The sequence below is a fragment of the Alternaria rosae genome (genome assembly GCF_020736505.1).
Source record: "Alternaria rosae strain MPI-PUGE-AT-0040 chromosome Unknown BKA58scaffold_1, whole genome shotgun sequence".
Taxonomy (NCBI): domain Eukaryota; kingdom Fungi; phylum Ascomycota; class Dothideomycetes; order Pleosporales; family Pleosporaceae; genus Alternaria; species Alternaria rosae.
In genome coordinates, this window is record NW_025763570.1 from 1 (window position 1) to 19228 (window position 19228).

Here is a 19228-nt window from a genome sequence, read left to right on the forward strand (position 1 = left end):
GTGCTTGCGAGAGGTGCTATCATGCGTCGACATTTCACCAAACACCTGGCGGAGCAAGGGGCGGAGAGTGGCAGCGGCGGAGGTCGCAAGACCGATTCCGGTTTCGCAGGTGGACCAGATTGCGACGTCGGTAGTAGAGTAGAGGAAATCGGGTATATCGTTGAGACCGCTTATGAACGGGATGCGGACGACTGTCGCGGTGGAGCCGCTGGTGTTAAATTAGCATACGATTCAAGGAGCACTCTAGAGGCGAAATAAGCTTACATGGCGCAGCAAGCGAGTACAACAGCCACCGTCATCTTCTTCCTCTTATTCATTTGCAAATTGTGCACGATGAAGATTGGAACAATACTGAATGTCCAGTCCGTGACACAGGACAATGCAGAGTAGCCGTAAAACGAGTTCACGACGAACTTGGAGGGAATGCAGGTTCCTTTGCCGCCGCGAAACTGTTCCCAGAAGAACGAGACGGGCCAGCATTGGAAGGTGAAGACGAAAAAGAAGTACACGCTGTATACTTGGATGACGATAAGGGCGATCCAAAGAATGGTGCGATGAGTTCTATCCTGGGCGATGCGGAGCAGGAAGATGCCTATGCTCATCTTGAGGAAGATGTTCGTAACAACATATGTGGGCTCGCAAGTCCACCACCACTGGTTCGAGTCGTTAGCCATATGGGATATGTTGTAGACGTGGTCCTACACACCTTCATGCCGATGGGGTACTTTTCGTCCGGGATGAGATATCGTCGCTTCCCGGTTCCATTTTGGAGACCTAGCAACGCGGAGGTACAAAAGACTAAAAAGGATACCAGGGTAAGGATAGAGAAGTAGTCATCGGCCGCGAAGTTCTTCACGAGGACCAGCTTGCAGTAGCATCGAAGCAGCACTAGCAGGGTACAAGTACAGATGAAGAAGCCCAAGACGCCGGTGAACTCTCCGGATCGATCTTCTCGCGGCATGGTTGTCGACAGAAATGTAGTCTAGAAAACGGCCCAACTCAAAACTCACCATGCGGGGAGACGGCTATGTAGTCTGTCAAACCATCGACGCGTCCTTTTCCATAGGGGTTCACATGACTTAGAGACAGGACTTCTACACGAGCGCCATGCATGCAGGGACAGGATAATGGCCTGTGTCGGTGAAGGATTTTCCGTAAGGCGGCCAACAAGCGAGAAATGATCCACGATCCGTCCCCACAGGCTGGACCCTGACTCGGATAACAATGGCCTGACATGATGCTACTCGATCGCTTCGTTATCCCGCGAAGCTCAGTTGACCCACAGAAGGCTTTCTAGACTGAGAGCTGGGCAGGTTTTCCGGGAAAGTGGTATAATGTGTTCTTTGTCGTTTCCATGTGGCTGATCTAGATCTGCGCAGCCTTACCAGGAACAACCGCTTGAGCCGCATCTGTTGAGAACTCTCCAACATCAAGCATCTCGGATTTATCGCACCGCCCTGTTATGGTCGTCACTGATTTGTTGTTTGACGTCGCCTCTACGCTCGTGAGGTATTTGCCAGCGTGCGACACAATTATTGTTATGAGAGGCAATCGGAAATACGTGCGAATGTACTCTCGATGACACTTGCGGCTTATTCCGCTGTCTGTGATGCCCGCCGCTTCCAGGCCACGGCAATGTCAGTCTAAGCGTGTCGGATTGTCCCTAGTGTTCTCAAATGCAAACGAAGGTGATGCGCAACTCTTGATGAGGCTAAAAAGTCCCAGTCTGCGTTGTACGTGGGGAGATGAGACTAAAACTCGATTCGAGTGCCTATGACGGCAACTATGCGACGTGTCGACGGCGCAGGTTTACTAGCACATTATCGTTTAACGCGAAGCAGCATGTACCTGACTACGGTGTAACCCTACTGTTATAGCCGTCCTCCAAGTTGGGTCGCGATGCGAGACGCGTCGCGCGACGAGACTGCGACGCGAAGACTGCCATGCTTTTTGGGATGAACGAGGGACTTGGAAACGATGCGTGACGCTGTGCTTCGAAGCAGAGGTCAGATGCATGCCTGGGGTTATGTTTCAGGGCTTTGCGATCGTAGAATGGGTCGTCTGGAGCCGCGGAGGTGCCTGTGCAAGGCAAGACGCCGTGAGCACATCGATGAAGTCGTGTCGCAAGGTCGGATTTGCGTGATAGGTCGAAGGCTGCGTCGGAAGAAACAGTCGACATCGCGGAGAGGCAGGCTAATGGTGGTCAATGGTGGACGGGGAAGAGGCGACCGGGGGCGCCGAGCATCAGCACTGTTCGGGTAAGGCTGCCGAAAATAGTGTCCGCTCTGGCGCCCTGCCAGGGAAGGCGTTCACGCTCCGTGTAGCAAAAACAACCTCGAGATTATCAGAACCTTCGCGATCGTGATTACCGCAGCCGTCGGCGCACACGACGATGGCGCATACATTGCGACACGCTCCAGCGTCAGACAACGCACTGCAGCCTGATGCCTACGACAGTCTGCAAGCTACTGTGCCACATTCAGTGGGGGCTCTGTCCTTCAGCCGGCCGACATGTATTGCCACGTCCCGACGCGCGCACCATATGTAGGACCATGCGTCGTCGATAGCGAATCACTGCCTCATCGTCCGCAGGAGGACCACTGGGGTTCCCAAGGCATACACGGGGGGATCTTCGGCCCGTCGCGTTATCAGCGATTATTGGCTCTTTCACCTTCCCACATCGCTGATCTTCTCTTCATGTTCGGGGGCGTCGCATTCCTAGAACGCTCAGCTTGCACCTGCCTGCGACTTCTCGCGCCGTACGCTGGGGCGGAATGCATCGCAGAACGGAGACGTGGTATGCTATCACTCGAGCAATGCCGGGCTACCAGCCGTAGCTACGCGCACTCATGTACGGCAATGACAGGTACAAAGAACAGGGTCCTGGCACTTTGCTCTTCTTCAAAACGCGAATCACTTCGCTTTGGGCCGTTGTCTCGCGCACAATCATTCCCCACGCAATGTCATCGATCGCGTATTCTTTGTGCTCATAGGAAACTTCAATCTACTTCCCTGCTCTATATTCAACGTGGAATGAAGCGCTTACAACCAACCAACCACCAACCATGTCCCTGCAATCTCACGAAACGAAGGACCTGTTGGACATTGTCGACAATCTCCGATCACATGGAATCAATCGCTACATCGACCTGCCCGAGATCATCGTATGCGGCGAGCAGTCTTCTGGCAAGAGCTCTGTGCTCGAAGCGGTGTCGGGCGTCAAGTTTCCCAGCAAGGATAACCTCTGCACCAGGTTTGCGACTGAGCTGATCCTTCGACGGGGCCCAGAGGCACCAATCAAAATCAGCATCGTTCCTGGTTCGCGCGAGAAAGATCGCTCAGAGAGCGACCTAGAGAAGCTGCACAACTTTCACTACTCCGGCTCATTGCAAGAGTTCGACCTTGAGCCCGTTATAGAGGCAGCAAAGGAGGCGATGGGTATTGCGGAAGGAGGCAGTAAAGTGTTCAGTTCCGACATCCTTCGCCTGGAGCTATCTGGACCCGAACAGCCGCACCTTACCCTTGTTGATCTACCCGGCCTGTTCCAAGCCGGCAGTCGTTCTCAGTCTGACACAGATGCCGAGACGGTGAAATCGCTTGTACTCTCGTACATGACGAATCCACGCAGCATCATACTCGCCGTCGTATCCGCCAAGAACGACTTCAACAATCAGTCGATTACCAAGTGTTCGCGCGATATCGACCCAGCCGGAGAACGTACCCTGGGGCTGATCACAAAGCCGGACACACTGGACAAGGGATCTGACATGGAGCGATTCTACTTTGAGCTGGCGGAGAACAAGGAGGTAACGTTTCGACTAGGATGGCATGTGCTTCGTAACCGGGATTACGCTTCTAAGGACGCGACTACGAAAGAGCGCGACAAAGCCGAAGCTCTCTTCTTCGCAAGCGGAGTCTGGCAGGAGTTTTCAGCAGATCGAACCGGAGTTCACAGCCTAAAGCCTAGACTCAGCAAGATCCTTAAGGACCATATCGTCGCACAACTTCCCGATGTGCTTGCGCAGATCAAGGGCGGCATTGCGGGATGTACAGGGCGGCTGAACACTCTTGGCACATCCCGGGCCACGACGTCAGACCAACGACGTTACCTTTTGCAAGTCAGCCAGTCATTCACTACACTCATCACAGCTGCGGTCGACGGTCAATACTCAGACCCGTTCTTTGGTGACGCTTCAACCGATGAAGGTTATCAACGGCGTTTACGAGCTGTTCTCCAGACCACCCTGATAGAGTTCGCCGCCGATATGCGCAAGAAAGGCCATGCTGTCACTATCCTAGACGAAGTATCGACTGGACCTCTACCCCAATACCAGACATCTCGCGCACACTACATTGCCAACGTGAGCAAACTTCTGGAGCGAAGCAGAGGTCGAGAATTGCCTGGAACGTTCGACCCACTTATTGTCGGGCAGCTATTCCACGAACAACGAAAGCCGTGGCCAGACATGGTCGATGAATGCTTGGAGATAATCATCCGTGCTGCTCACAGGCTGGCTCGCAAAGCTCTAGAGCACGTGTGTGATGACACGACACTCGCTGGCCTCACGAGGCAATTCATCGACGTTCGTTTGGAAAATTTGACCGCGGAACTCCGCGACAAAGTCATGGAACTTCTTAAACCTCACGAGTCTAGCCACCCGATCACGTACAACCACTACCTCACGGACAATGTGCAGAAGGCGCAGAGCCAACGACAAGCCCGAGAGCTTAAGAAATCACTGAAAGAAGTTATCGGCGCCGACCATAGCGGGAAGGGCACTGTCTCAATTAGCCTGAACGTGGATACATTGGTCAACACTCTGGTCGCTAAGACTGAGGCGAATATGAACAGCTACGCCAGCTCCGCTGCCACCGATTTCATGGAGGCCTACTACAAAGTCGCCCTCAAGAGACTCATCGACGACTTCGCAGTGCTTGCTGTCGAAGCATGTTTCATCCAAGAGCTTCCGACTCTGTTTTCGCCAGCTGACGTGATCGATCTGGACGATGCGACGGTGACTGCTTTAGCTTCAGAGAGCGAAGAATCTTCGGGCGAGAGGATACGGTGTGGTGACAAGCTCAGAATACTAGAAAGCGGACTTAGGGCTCTCCAAAATGTTGAAGACATGTCGCCGCTTTTACAGGGTAAGCACATTGCATGACCATTAACTCACGATTACTAAAGGGCTGAAAGCTGACAGTGTTCAGATCTTAGCGACGGATTGTTGCCGAATGGTACAAACTTGTAACGCGATCGTTCAGGTCGGGCAATTGCGGGGGACAGCGTATGACTGGAGGTCGCCGATTGTGATGAGTGATTACATCTAGTCCTCAATGAATCTACTTATAGCCCTCCGTCTTCGCGGCATGACTCGGCTTCGTCCCTAACTGCATAACCGGACTATTAATGAAATTGTCCAACCCATCATGCGTGAAGAACGTCTGCGCCTTGCTGATTTGAACTTCATTCGCGCCGCGCTTCCAAATGCTCTCATCGTACGCCGTGACCGCATCTTTGAGGATCGCGCTTCCACTTTGCACGCTCTTCAACGCTTCTACAAGGCAGTGCGCAGAGTAAAAGGCGTTGTTGGCGCCTTGCCCGCGATGGAATGTCATAGCGTGAGCAGCGTCACCGCATAGCGTCACCCTTCCGTCGTGATTGTCCCAGGGAACCGTCTTCCATATCTTCAGTTGATCGCGCAATACTGGCGTGTTGTCTGGTATCCACTCAATCGCGCTCTTGTACGGCTCCGCCCATCCGTCTCTCTTCACATGCGCTTTGAGGCGACTCAAGCGATTGGTCTCGTTATCGTGGTCTTCGACGTACTTCAGCGGCCAGGTGGAGAGGATCTGGAACGTCCATGTACTCGCGTCTTTCGCGTCCGGCATGTCGAGCACGTTTGCGCGGATGTAGTGGCCTTCAGGGTGAATTGCGATGTCGACGAGTGGGTGGAGGCGTTCTTTGATGAAAAGCGCTTGTTCGGCGGTATACGACGCGTTGAAGTTCATCAAGGCGAAGGGAAGAGTGTCCATGTTGCCTTCGCGGGGTAAGAGACAGCGGCGAACTTTTGACATGGCACCGTCGATCCCTATGACGATGTCGCCTTCATCAGTTGAACCGTCCTCGAAATGCACCTTCACTCCGCCGTCTCTAGTCGTCTCATAGTGCGAAAAGCTCTTGCTATACTTGACGTCCAGTTGCTCGGCTAACAGCATGCGTAGTCTTCGTATGTTGATCTCGCGCGCCTTTGGTATCGGGAATGCGAACGCTTCTTCCCGGGTCTGGCCGTTGTAGATGACGATCCGATCTTCACCGAGCGCGGCGCAGTCGACGTACGGGTCGACTTGACATGAGTCGATCTGGGCGCTAAGCTCTTCCGGGATGAGATCGAACAGGTATGGTCGCGCCCAGCCCAATGTGAAAGCCCAGTGACGATGGCGGTAGACGTCGGCGCCTTTGTCGTATATGTTGAAGGAGATGCCTGCTTTCTTGAGCCCGTGAGCGAGCGCGCAACCGGCGGGGCCTTGGTATGTTAGTAAGCATGTCTTGTGCCGAGGGAATGGGACATACCGGCGCCGATGACGATGACTTTCAGGCTGGTGTCGATGCTACCCATGTCGAACGATTGTGGTCTGGGGTACGAGAAGTGTAATGCTGCGACGGTGGAGGCAAGACACGAGGACAGGTTCGAGAGATACTGTGTCGCGGCATCAGCGGTCTTAACATAGCATGCCGGATCGAGGCCATGCTGCAGGGTTGTTGAAGCCGGGCGACATGTGTAGGCTAGCGTAAGAGAGTGGGGGATGCGGTGCAGATGCGGCGGAAGCGGCAGGCGCCGTTGGGGCTAGCGCCTGGCGTCGGTTCTCCTCTCCAGTGCCGTGCCCAGACATGGAACGACACACAATCTATTCATGGGGCGCAAAAGTCTAGTCATGGAAAAGTTTTGATAATTACGTTCAGCTATACTGACCGTGTGTAGCACCTCCGCGAGTTGCGCTTCCGCTCGGTCAGACGTGAGCATCGACATCCATCCCGACAGCATGGCATACTGCAGCCCTGACGATCTCCCTGACGGTCTCGACTTCTTCTTCGTTCCTCGGCGCATACACCATGATCCAGCTCGGCGGTGCCAACCAAGTCACTGGAAAGCGCTGTCCCCAGCCTCTCTTCATCACCAGTCTCGCGTCTTGTGGGCTTACATACACATGCAGCGAGTTCTCCGCTGGATGCACATGGGCAACCTCGTAGAAGATCTTGTGCGCGACAGGGTTGATGGTCTTGACGTCTGGCTTGACGTAGATGGCAGGTCCAGTTCCGCCTTCCGTCTTGCTCGGTCGTGTCTCAATATACTCTGAGTACGCCTTTGTGTCCGCAAACTCGCGCATGAGCTCGTGAAGAGTGGTGGAAGCAGCAGGTGTTATCTTCTCGGGGAATTGACGTTGTGGTAAGGTCCAGCGTGTAAGCCCTGGTCTACGGCCAACGCGGTTCGGGACCTTCTGGGGTTTGATGTAAGACGCGCCTGTATCGGGAATAGGAGATGAGTCGAGCAGGTTCTGGCGTGTGTAGAGCAGGTAAAATCCCCATCGTCGGATCTTGATGTAGCCTTCTAGAGTGGGAGGCGTGCCACCAGTTCCTGCAACGACTCAGCAATCGCAATCACACAGACTGCGAGGGTCGCGAACCAAAGCTTTGCCAGCTCTTGAAGTCATACCAGAATGCCAGTCCCGCCGCTGCTATGCCAGCCAGCAAGTATTGGGCCACCATTGTGATGAAGGCTACGTAGCGATTAACAGAGCGTGCGCCTCAACATAAGGTTTGGTGATACAGGGTCGACGTCGCGAGTCTGGAAGTTTGTGGTGTTCCGTCTCAAGGTGCGGACTTGGAGGTTAATGGGGTCGGCGCCATGTGGGGCAAGTGATGGATGGGAACCATGTGTTGCGGGCGGGAAGGCTAATGGCGCTAGAACATCGGATCCCCTCATGCGTGCCCAATCGCCCGGCTGCATCCCCGCAACACCTCCGCGACCCATCTAGCAGCATGTCACGATGCACCGGCGTTATCGCGAACGATAGACGCAAAGCGTCACTCGCCTTTTGCATCGTCTCACATCGCACCCAGGCGACACCATCAAGTTCGCGACGCAAGCGAAGAGTTAGAGAGAGTGCTAGTGGCTTCAAGGCATCCGCGGTTTCAAAGGCTACTATTTCCATCAACACGTTGAAACATCGCTCGCGAGACCCATAAGACGGGGCAATCGGCCTCTAGAACCATCGCAATGCACTCCCTCAAGTGCTAAACACACAAATGGTACTCTGCAACTATTGCGCCGCTGAAAAGATCCAAAGGGAAGCCGCCGAAGCGTCGCATCCACGCGCTTTAGCATCGCATCCAGTCCCTTCACCACAACCCGAAGAATACCTCCGACCTTCAAAACAACGAGAACTATCCATCATCGAAGAAGCGCGCACCGAATCGCTAAAAGCCGAGTCCCTCAACGCCGAGTCACTCAAGACAGGCCCGCCCACGCCAACCCAGCCACAGCCCAAAGAGCGCAAGTCGCGAGCACCAAAGATGTCCATCCCACCCCAGCTCCAGCAGCAACTGCGCCTGCTCATTCGCGCAAACCACATCCTGCACCACCACGGCCTCGTTGACGCATTTGGCCACATATCCGTGCGCCACCCGCTCAACAAGGAGCAATACATCATCGCGGGCTACGACCCCGGTGCCCCAGCACTCGTCAAGAACATGAGCGACTTCATTTCGTACTGGGTCAAGGACTCCACGTCCGTCGATGCCGACGCGCCACAAGGCTACAGCGAACGCTACATCCATGGGGAGATATTGCGGAAGTTTCCCAAGGTGAATTGCGTGGTGCACTCGCATTCCGAGGACGTCATTCCCTTCACTGTAGGACACGGTGCGCAAGAGCCGCATCCTGTACGACCGGTCTTTCACATGGCTGGGTTCATGGGCCCGGGTGGCGCATCGGTGTTCACAATGGACAGTCTATATGGGACGGCACGAGCACCCTCGGAACACGATCTGCTCATCAAGAACGCGACGCTCGGTGCGGCGCTGGCGGCGCGGTTCTCATCAGAGAACCCTGTGGTACTGCAGCACAAGCACGGGTTTACGACGTTTGGTGCTAGCATCGAGGAGGCGGTGTACCGGTCGATATATACGCAGAAGAACTGCATACTGCTGCAGCGGGCGATTGCTATTGCGGGGGGTGATGCGGAGGCGGTGTCGTATCTGAGTGCGCAGGAGATCAAGGATTGTGCGGTTATGAATAGGAAGACATTGGATAAGTCGTTTAGGCTGTGGCTGAGGGAAGTCCAGGTCAATCCGCTGTATGAGAATGAGGAGGGTGAGCCGGAGAAGGGTAAGGTTGCGGGGATGAAGATGTGAGATATGGTTGGCTGCGCCCCAGCTGCGAGGAACGCCATGCTCGTAGACCTTACTGTGGAAATTTGATGACCTGGGAATCTACATTGCTCTCAAATATGTCGATCTTCCTGTTCAACGCTATTGTAGGCTGTAGACCCTAGATGATTTCAAACTCCTGAACTTGGACCTTGAAAGCTCCATAAGCGAGAGGTAACAAAGTTGCGATGCCTACGCGTCTGAACTCACTTCCCCCGACCTGCTGGAGGGTAAGAGCACAGTACACGATCGTGAAGTCCTGCTGTACCTGGTAAATTACGTCTCCCTAGCAAGCGTCAGTATAAGCGGGTGGTGATGATCACATGGTCAACTCTTACAATAACAACCTTTTCCACATTTGGTTGCGCAAGTAACAACACGGGTCTATGCTTTGCCTTTGCGAGAATACATGCATGTGTATACGACGTTGTTCTACTGTCATCGAATCGTGCAATTCCTAGTACTCTCTGGTCGCAGGTACCCTCTAATCGTTGCGCAAGAAGATAGAAGCCGTCATGCCTCTCGCCCCACCAGTTATAAAGCGTTTCAAGCTCGTGGACCTTAAGACGCCATGCTGTGGACTCGTGTCCCACATAACTTAGAACTGGGCGGACGGTACTCAAGTGCCCGAGTACTTGAAGGTGCCCTGCAGAAGTGATCTTCAATAGTTCAGGCATTTCTTCCGCTTGCTCAATGTCTTTATAGAAACGCCAGCTACCTTTTGCCCATTTCTTTGCACTCTTAGTGGCGGCCCAGCTCCAGGAAGGCATGTTGGGCAAGTTACCGTCCGCGAAGTACGGACCACTAGTTCACCAAAGTAGTTGGATCACGAGGTTGTCTTCCCACACACCGAAATCAAGAATATATCGATCCTTCCGAGAACATTGGAACTCTTCGGCAATTCTTCTGGGGGCCTCAGTGCGGTCTGTTGGAATCGTGAGAGATCTTGTTGTATAGAAGCGCAATAGCAAAAGCCAGTCTCGTTCTTGGCCGAATTCATAGAGTACACCTTCTTCCTTATGTCTCAAACTTTTCTGGCATATCCATCCAACGCTATTTGGCATGAATGTGACGAGACGTCGCGCAAGATAACGTTCCTGAAGCGTCCAAGCCCGTCTCTCAAGAGGACCAATCCTCGGGTCCCAATCTCCGGACAGTTCCATCATGTTGAATGTACCATTGATATCACCAGCTATTCGATAAGTTAGACGGACGATTCTTGTCCTTGGACGATTGCTGGTGAAGAGGCCTTCACTGGAGTCTTTCGCACCCGAGGCAGCCACGACTACAGCCGCGTTCCGGTAAACATCGCCCATTTTCGCTGCTTCTGAAAGCCAGTCCTGGTGATCATCTTGCAGAATGCAAAGTGAGTCGATCCAGATGTGTTTGATGTCAATAACTTGTGCGAGTTCTACGACATCCTGGAATGTCTTCGGGAGATCCTTGAATGTAATACTATCTTGGTGAGCCCTAAGGTTCTTGGAGGTTGTGCGGATTAGCTGCTTTCCAGTTGAGCCCCAACAATGACTCAAAGCTATATATCGTCCTTCCTGGCCATGGCTTTCTACGAGTCGGATCGAGGGTCGTGCATCGTCTCCACATAGGATCAGAACACGAGTTGGCATTAGTGTGTCGTCCTCGGGTATGCAGCGTATGTGAGTGCTGCAAGCCTTTCGCCTTTGCTGTATCAGATCACCTATCGCTTTCATTTGCGGGCCAAGAATTGGTGGTCGGTTTGTTAGGGTCCTAGATGCAGCGCTGCCTAAGTTCTATCGTTGTTATCGTCCAACGCTACTAGATTCCGGGCTCTTTACCTAAGTCCGCCCATATAGCGAACGAATAGGTACCGATACTTGTCGCACATTTTCGGCTGCGTCGTGATCTTCCGGAGCCCCAGCTATTGCCCAGGTTACTGTCAGATATAAACTGAGTGGTGAGGTTCATGGATTCAACACGTCGATCCCTCCGTATCAGTTCACAGAATTGGCAGGGTCCAGGACTCCAATCTGTTCTGAAAGATGCCGACTGCGACGAAGGCAGCGCTGAGATACTCTCATGTGTAGGGATATCTACGATAGCTTTAGTAAGCTCAACACAGAATCCGCACAGCTCCGTGATGTCCTCAATGGTCGGTTCCGACGAATCCGGCGAATGCTCCACATGTTGAGGAGATGGTACTGCCATCGTTGCAGGGTGTGAGGCGAACGTTCCTAGAGCGTGCTTCGTAACAACTCAAGCTGGTGTGGGGTAAGAATGGCTTCGCCTGGGAGTAAGCAGCAGCCGTATAATGATACCATACGTGGTCAGCCCAGCTTGATGTGCATGTTCACCAATGAACAATCGCGTTTACAGAAGGCTGTCCCGATGTCATTGGGCGGAAGCAGAGCAACCTATAACGGCAATTCACGGAGGCTGCATGGCGAAGAGGATGCTGGCAACGAACGAGGGGGATGCGCTTCAGGCTCAGCTTGAGTATTTGCAAATGTATGTAATGGCTGTGGCGGAGTGCTGGTGCCTCTCAGAATGGGGTTCTTTACACGATGCTGTTCTTGGGTGGGGCAATGATCCCGCAGGCCCGGCCGGCTCTTCCTCAACAGTTCTGTCACCTGAGATGTGACGTGCGTCGCGCTGCTGCGTACATGGTGTTATAATTTATCGAAAAGACCTCATAGACGACAATATAGACTTTCACTTAGATAAAGAAGTGTACTCTCGTCCAAACATAGCTCGATGTAGGCGGTAAGCCGTTTTGCTGGTTTTTTCAAGAAACCAAAGATGCGCGGTATTCAGAAGCTGTATGGATAGCAGGGTAACCGCCGCTCATAAGTTTGCCCCGGCTTACTATACTTTCCGGTAAGCTGCCCAGGTGACCGTCCTTGCTACAACCTTCCTACGTGCATAGTGCCTTCTTGGGCCATGCGATTGCGATGAGCGAACGTGAGTATTAAGCGGCTTGATGTTGCACTTGATAATCCAGTATTGCACGAGGAGGTATAGTATCATCACCACAGCCCATCCCTCCTCAATAGAATCTCCCCACCCGTAACCCCACTCTGACCAACCATACTTTCCTTCAAGATACCCGCCTCATAAAGCTCATTAATAAGCGAGAACAACATGCCATCACACCCCTTCGCCGCCATCAAATTCGCCGTAACAGGCAAATACTCCACATGACCCGTAATAGTCGAGTTATACGGCGCTTCACCCAGTGGCACAACATAGTCCGGTACCTCCGCCATAACCGAGATACGGCTGTTGCCGAATCCGAAAGGAACACCGGGTTCGTCCCAGTACGTGTTACGGTACGTGGTACCGCCGGTGGAGCCGACGTACATGATCAAGGACTCAGAGCATGTCTCGTGCGAGGGAGCAAGGAAGGTCTCGTTGGCCCAGGTCTGGAAGATGGTTTTGTTGTTGACGGCCTCGTCGACGGTGATGGTTTGGTTGTCGCCCCAGCCCCAACGAGCTAGCGGGACAGGGTTGACGAAGGGAAGGCGGCCGTCGTGGACTTCGGCATAGTCGGCGTAGAAGGGCTCACGGACGAGCTCGATCTGCTGTTTGGTGATTAGGAGGGCGTAGGTGAGGTTCATGAAGGTTGTAAGGGGTGCGACATCCGTGTTCGCAGTGTCGAAAGACGCTGTGACGTTGAAGGCGGTAGCGTTGGCGCTGAGGAAGTCGGTCACGTTTCCTAGGAAATCGACGAGAAGCTGATCCGCGACATCTTCGACTTCGGTGGGCCAGCCAAGGGTTTGGACGCTTGTTGGATAGCTGCTTGTGATGGTGATGTTGGGACCGTACATGACTTGGGCTGCCTCCATCCAGATTTGAGGGTTGCGCGCCAATAGTCCGGGGGTGTCGAGTACGGGACTCAGTGGCATGGTGTGGTCTAGGGAAACCAGTCCGTGAGACGGTCGATTGCCGTAGAGACCTTGAACCTGCGATGGGCCGCGCACACTGCCGCCGGTGTCGGATCCGAGACTGACATCGAGCCAAGAGTACGACGCGGTACCAGCGCCGCCACCGGAGGAACTGGAGGAGGTATCTTGGTAGCCATCACCACGGGGGTTGAATGCCTCGTGGTAGTCAACCCAGTCAGCCGTTGCGGTCTCACCATTAGCGAATTGCGACGTGATCATCTTGCCAACAATGATCGCTCCCGCATCTATCAGGTTCTGAACGGGAGGTGCAGTCGCGTTGGCAGGAGGATACAGCCAGTACCAAGCTCGATTTCCGTTGGATGTTCGCAGACCCTTGATATCTGAAGACCTTGTTAATAAATGCTACAAGACCATAGGCGACGTGATGTCGGAATAGCATACCGTAGATGTCCTTGATACCGATACGCACACCAGCCAGAGGCTTCTCGGCCGTCTTGGTGAAGTACAGTCGCGAAGGCACGGCGATGGCATGCTTTTGGCCCACAGTTCCCGCGGGCAAGACCGAATATGAACCATCACCGTTGGCGATTGCAGACTCAGTGAAAGCGCCTTGCATATCGGAGAACAGCCTCCATGCCTCGTAGACATGACCAACTGCGTTGATGAAGTAGGGACCCGGAGCTAGTTCCTTGGATGCGGTGCCCGACAGTATGGTCAAAGAAGAGTTCGTTGGTTTGGAGTCGCTTCCTTGGACGTAAACGGCTGGGAGATATGATCAGCGAGGGTTCTGTAAGCGTCAGACTGGGTACACACCGTCCATGAAACCTTGTTGCCATACATCATCATGCGAGTAGCTTGCTGTAAGCGACGCGACATCCACACCATCGTCGTGAGACTTCACCACTGTGAACGGCACAAACGGAGCATCTTCGAAGGAGGCTTGGATCTCTTCGCAGCTCGATATCTTCGCAATTGGCTTAGGCGGCAGGAAGTAGTCGATGTCGGCCAACGATACCGTGAATCCAGTGGAAGACACGGCAGCCTGCACACCGGCGACAATGCAGGACGCGATGCCGAGAGACCGAGAGAAGCGCATCTTGCTCACGAAAGGTTCAAACCGGGGTCTAGTGGAAGTTCGTGATGAAGCTTCATTCGGCTGCAGGCCTGCGAGCTTTATACGTTGGCGGTATTTCTTGCTTTACCGAAGAGATTGATCTCCAAGACATAGTCTCCATTGGCACACAGAGTCATGATTCCGATCCTTTCCCTAACCCATCTTCAATCCAACGACAAGCCAAGTCGGTGTCTGCGATGCTACCAGGATCAACAACAAAAATCGTGCGATAAGCGCTCGTCCCTTCAACCTGACTGGCCAGCATCATCGGCACGCCTTACGCGCGCTGCGCATGTACGTAAAGGCCGTCCAGAGCATCGTAAACAGGAAGGCGGGCGGACGCTGATAGCTGTCCGATGCCACCGCGCGCTGGCGGTGCTAACGGCTCTTATCGCGTGGTTTGGAGGTGAGAGTGGAGGTGAGAGTGGAGATGCGGCTTTCTGAGCGGGGCAAACGTGGTTAGCGAACGCCCCAGGCCCGAGGAATGCGCCGATGACGTGGGCCCACTTGGGAGGATAGGCAATTGCGCAGATTTGTCTATCGGTACACTCACAAGAATTATCACGCCTTTGATGTTCACAGGCCACCGAGGTTCCATCCCGCGCGTGCATTAGACTCGTGCATGAACCTCGCGCGCACGTGATGTGTATATACTGTTGGAAGACGCCATTGCGGATGTAGATTCCCGGCTGCTTGGCGACAGAAGCTCATGACCGAAGATTGGTATAGTGCACGGTGATGCGAATATTTTATACTGCTCGACTATCTCAAAGTATGGTCATGACATATCGGTGCCGGATGACAGGCTTCGAATCCATTCACAGCCACGTATAGTCGGGCTGTAGGCCGTCTTAGTTTTTACTTTTTGCTCACGCGAGGATGAGACTTGTCCTCTAGGACGACGTGAAACTGTTCATGCATGTGTAGCCCTTTGTACAACACGAAGGCACAGCTAACCAGAACGAATACCGAGTATAGATTAATGCAAATATATATGCTTCTTGCAGTCACAGCTCCAGCCATGTTCCTTGTCCGAAAAGCCATCTTCTAAAGCGTCAATGTTAACTCTGACCAACTCGTGATGGCCAATAATCTTAGTGTGGACCTCAACGCTGATATGAAACGAGCGTCCTTCGCCGTCATGTACCAGAACGTCGCCCTTGTCATCGGCCCGATCCTTGTCATAAGGCGGATCGCCGTCGTCCTTGAGAAGACTATGTAAGGCAAGTCTTTCATCTTCCGAGAAGACATTTCCTGCTCTTACTGTACCTCTACCGGTCCGGTTTACGAAGACAGTGAACTTGGGATTTTGACCGCTCGGAGATGTTTCGAAACTGAATTCGAACACACTTTGAAACCGTTCATGACACCTTATGGTAAGAATCTTGGCCACTGGATCCCAAAGCGGTTGGTAAGCCTCTAGTGATTCTCCTGACCGAACAAACTTCCATGCACTAAAAGCCTGGAGTTCATAATCAAGACTGCGGATGGCCTTACATTCGTTGACGATAACCTGCTCATCGCGCACGTAGTCGAAGTCTGGTGCTTCTTGAAACCCGTTAAGTCCAGCAATTGTCAATGTTTTACTAACTGAACCGAAAGCGACTCTTGGACCAACACTGACAGTACTGTAAAGACTCCTTTTACGAATCGCTCTTGCGCTAGAACTATGCTCGTCTCCGTACAAGTAGAGCAGAATTCCTAAAAAGTTCCCGCTTGACGTTATCGAGCAACCAAGTAGCCCGATCCATACACGGCCTAGAAATCCAGCACTGCGACAGTAATACTCGCTGCATTCAAAGACCCGCACAATTGGTAGTTGGATTTGTAGGCCAGTATTGGTTAGTGTAAATAGAGTGGATGGTTCCGTAGCGCGAGTCAAGTCGGCACAGTCTTTGAAGTCTTTTGGTGAGCGAGCCAAAAAGTCGACGTTAGTTGTTCTGCACAGGTCGTCCCTTGTATCACGTCGTAGAAGACCTGGAGGACCAGGATAATCTATCCTGGGCGATAGAGACCAAGCAAGGATGGAATCGTCATCGATCTTCCGGACAATTTCCTCCTGGAGACGACGAAATGCCCGGTCACCTTCTCCATACAGAAGCGGCATGTTGATGTTGAAGATCCCGAGGAGGCAGTAGGCCATGTCCTCAGCACGTGTCGTCTGCCTCGTGGAAGCCCATGACATCCTCGTCGCGACGCAATAGGAACCGAATTTGTTGTCCCCGTACGCCCGTTTAATACACAAAGCCCCCTCATCTATTCCTGTAATCTTCGATATCTGCTCGGCGTGCTCATCCCGATAGCCCAATTCAACCCACTGTTGATCGTAGAAGAAAACCGTTGTTGGGGCCAACATCTCCTGGAGTGTCCATCCCCGTGTAAACCATCTACTCTTAGGGAAATCCTGGTCCATATTGGCCGCCAAGACATCGGGAAGATATGCATAACAGTAGACCGCCTTCTGATACCAGGCGAACATAGAGTTGATTGCCTCGGAAAGCTCTGCGCTAGAGCTTTTGTCGATACAGCAGGTGTCTACCCATGCGTAGCCGATTTTATCCTTGATAGCCTGCTGGCAAGTGAAAATGATCTTCTGGTAGCCAGATCGGACAGTAGGTTGACCCGAGGTAAAATCGGCGAACGACACCTCTCCATCGCCCCAGGTATGCGAGAGAATGGCATAGCGCGGGATATCCGTGCCGAGGAACTCTTCCAGCTGTAGTGTTGAGCAGTTGATGAGGCGCATTTGGATGTTCTGTCTTGTCTCCGCTGTCAAGATGACATAGATGAAACGAAGCTGCCGTTTGCGGGGACACTCAGTAATAACGTGCTAAGAATAAATGGGTAAACTTTGTCGCTGTGCACATGGAGTTGCGAACAGGTGTTGCGGGACGACTTGACGTGGATGAGCATTACCTGGGAGCTGGGGCTATGTATGCCCCAACGCTCACCGGTAAAAGTGGACGCTCGAAGCACTCAGCTGTGAGGTCATGCGTGACGCTGCTATGCATGGCGTCTGCACTGCATACAAGAGAAATGGCAGGCTGCGTGTAAAGGGCCAATGGGCAGACGTCCTCGCTGTTGCCTAGGCAGGTGGGCGTGGCGCGTCCACGGTTCGGCAAGAGATGTATAGGCGAGTGGGCTGCGGCGCTGCGCGCACAGCGCGTGGGTTGGTTAAGAAAAACAAGTGGCGTGAGGTTCCAGCGTCGCGCTGAAATCGGAATGTGTATGTTTGTGTTCCGTCGTGATCACCGCTATAGATAACGGGAAGGAAGGTTTTTGGAGGTGGGCGGGGCGATTTGGGGTCGCGCGGCTTGACGGGAAGGCGACCCCGGGACTTCCCAGGCCCATGGCTCTGGGAGTTGTCCACTGTTTTTAATAAGTGGAAGCTACATTTTCTCGAATCGTGATCGGTCTCATTGTTACAAAGTCTGATATATTTCTCTTGATCGCATTCGCTATCGTTGCACAAATAGCACTGATGTTACGATCAACGACTCCACGAATGCTACGGCAGCGCGGATACCTATACCTGCGATCTTATCTCCATCACCCAGATTCGGGTTGAAAGAGCACATGGTAAACGATACCGGCGTGACCTTCTTCGGCAACAAACCCATACACTTGACTACATCCTCTTCCTGTAGTCCACCCTCGCTTTCAAACTCATTAACCATGCCCACACTTTTATCCAGGACGTCCAAGTCGAGATGCACAAGCGATGGCGACATAGCCCTCGCATCAAGTCGCTTTTCCAACTCGCCCGGGAAATCCACAGCCTTCTCAGCCTCACCCCAGATGACGTCCGCTCCAGCCTCCGCGACCGTCTTCTTCTGCGTCTCGTTCACATCGCGCAGCCCGACGTACAAGAACCGGTCTTTGTAGTCCATCGGTGTGTACCCCGGTATCTGCTCCGTATGCCAATGCCAGCTCTTGCCCGCCAACATGGACAGGCCCATGGCATCGAAATATCCATTTTCGTTCGTCGAAGGTGTATCCATGTCGTCATGGGCATCGAAGTAGATGAAGTTGAGATCCCTGATACCCAACCCGCATGCTGCTCCTACGCTGGCCATGCAGTTGCCGGAGAGGATGAAGGGGAAGGAGTTGCCATCTCGAGCTTTGCTGACGGCTAGAGAGGTACGGCGGAGGACTTCGAAACTTCGACCTATCTCGCCTTCGAAGTCATCGACGGAGGAGATCTCGTCGATGTGGACGGTGACGCCTAGGTTTTGTAACTGGGATACGAGACCGAGGGCCCGTATACGGTTCGGGCCATCGCCGACGCGGTGGTCGCGCAGACCGATGTGGTAGGGCGAGAAGATGATGGTGATGGATGCAGCGAGCATATTCGAGCGGGACCTAGGTAGAAGGATGTATCGTTGATGTCAACACCACCATCATGCTACGCATTTGTTACTTTTGTAAGGCTTGTCTTTGGTGCAGTGACGTCAGAGGTGCAGGAAGACGCCGAGAAGAGCTTGCATGCCTAACAATGTCAATTGTTCGTGCAGTCTTTTTGATTTTAATATTGCCGACTTGCGACACGTTGTGGTCCCACCCTACGGCCCTCAATGCTTTGGTAATCTTGCAATCCACTCCCTCAACCATGTTGATGAGATATCATGAACACAGGGCTCTTGACTGATGGTTCATATCGGCTATGGCTCATTCCATGCTAGAGATAGCCTACCCAAGAAATCAATTACGAAGAACCAGTTCAGCAAATAACCGTGATCCTAAGAGGAAACTTTGGCGAGCTGCCTAGACGTATGATGAGAGGCTGAAATAAGTCGTCAGAGCAAT

General features: G+C 53.1%; 9 protein-coding genes across 9 annotated transcripts; 2 read left to right on the top strand and 7 right to left on the bottom strand.

The window, feature by feature from the left end:
• Positions 1-3: 3 nt before the first annotated feature.
• BKA58DRAFT_298014 (uncharacterized protein) lies at positions 4-961 on the bottom strand (the record flags this gene model as incomplete). Its single annotated transcript, XM_046166900.1, has 3 exons — positions 4-208; positions 265-653; positions 707-961. Coding segments are annotated over 3 exons (849 nt in total), but the record flags the coding sequence as incomplete, so codon positions are not given.
• A 2104-nt stretch (positions 962-3065) lies between these two features.
• On the top strand, positions 3066-4535 carry BKA58DRAFT_287240 (interferon-induced GTP-binding protein Mx; the record flags this gene model as incomplete). The annotated part of the gene is made up of 1 exon (XM_046166855.1): positions 3066-4535. A coding segment is annotated over one exon (1470 nt), but the record flags the coding sequence as incomplete, so codon positions are not given.
• Positions 4536-5251: 716 nt separating this feature from the next.
• Positions 5252-6705, bottom strand: BKA58DRAFT_29 (uncharacterized protein). Its single transcript, XM_046166870.1, has 2 exons — positions 6572-6705; positions 5252-6524 (listed from the first exon to the last, which is right to left on the bottom strand). Exons 1-2 carry the CDS (start codon positions 6615-6617, stop codon positions 5341-5343), a joined length of 1230 nt encoding a protein of 409 aa, XP_046030150.1. The 5' UTR covers positions 6618-6705; the 3' UTR covers positions 5252-5340.
• Positions 6706-6994: 289 nt separating this feature from the next.
• On the bottom strand, positions 6995-7909 carry BKA58DRAFT_27 (uncharacterized protein). Its single transcript, XM_046166798.1, has 2 exons — positions 7684-7909; positions 6995-7634 (listed from the first exon to the last, which is right to left on the bottom strand). The coding sequence occupies exons 1-2, from the start codon at positions 7763-7765 to the stop codon at positions 7009-7011; spliced, it is 708 nt and encodes a 235-aa protein (XP_046030151.1). The 5' UTR covers positions 7766-7909; the 3' UTR covers positions 6995-7008.
• A 72-nt stretch (positions 7910-7981) lies between these two features.
• Positions 7982-9781, top strand: BKA58DRAFT_371273 (class II aldolase and Adducin N-terminal domain-containing protein). The gene has a single exon (XM_046169005.1). The coding sequence runs from the start codon at positions 8306-8308 to the stop codon at positions 9410-9412; it is 1107 nt and encodes a 368-aa protein (XP_046030152.1). The 5' UTR covers positions 7982-8305; the 3' UTR covers positions 9413-9781.
• Positions 9782-10236: 455 nt separating this feature from the next.
• On the bottom strand, positions 10237-11136 carry BKA58DRAFT_303505 (heterokaryon incompatibility protein-domain-containing protein; the record flags this gene model as incomplete). Its single annotated transcript, XM_046166974.1, has 1 exon — positions 10237-11136. The coding sequence occupies one exon, from the start codon at positions 11134-11136 to the stop codon at positions 10237-10239; it is 900 nt and encodes a 299-aa protein (XP_046030153.1).
• Positions 11137-12236: 1100 nt separating this feature from the next.
• BKA58DRAFT_81 (glutamyl-tRNA amidotransferase) lies at positions 12237-14535 on the bottom strand. The gene is made up of 3 exons (XM_046175950.1): positions 14122-14535; positions 13750-14070; positions 12237-13688 (listed from the first exon to the last, which is right to left on the bottom strand). The coding sequence occupies exons 1-3, from the start codon at positions 14402-14404 to the stop codon at positions 12430-12432; spliced, it is 1863 nt and encodes a 620-aa protein (XP_046030154.1). The 5' UTR covers positions 14405-14535; the 3' UTR covers positions 12237-12429.
• Positions 14536-16223: 1688 nt separating this feature from the next.
• BKA58DRAFT_302227 (heterokaryon incompatibility protein-domain-containing protein) lies at positions 16224-17168 on the bottom strand (the record flags this gene model as incomplete). The annotated part of the gene is made up of 1 exon (XM_046166926.1): positions 16224-17168. A coding segment is annotated over one exon (945 nt), but the record flags the coding sequence as incomplete, so codon positions are not given.
• Positions 17169-17811: 643 nt separating this feature from the next.
• Positions 17812-19064, bottom strand: BKA58DRAFT_97 (uncharacterized protein). The gene has a single exon (XM_046176305.1). It carries the CDS (start codon positions 18769-18771, stop codon positions 17881-17883), a length of 891 nt encoding a protein of 296 aa, XP_046030156.1. The 5' UTR covers positions 18772-19064; the 3' UTR covers positions 17812-17880.
• Between the last annotated feature and the right edge of the window lie 164 nt (positions 19065-19228).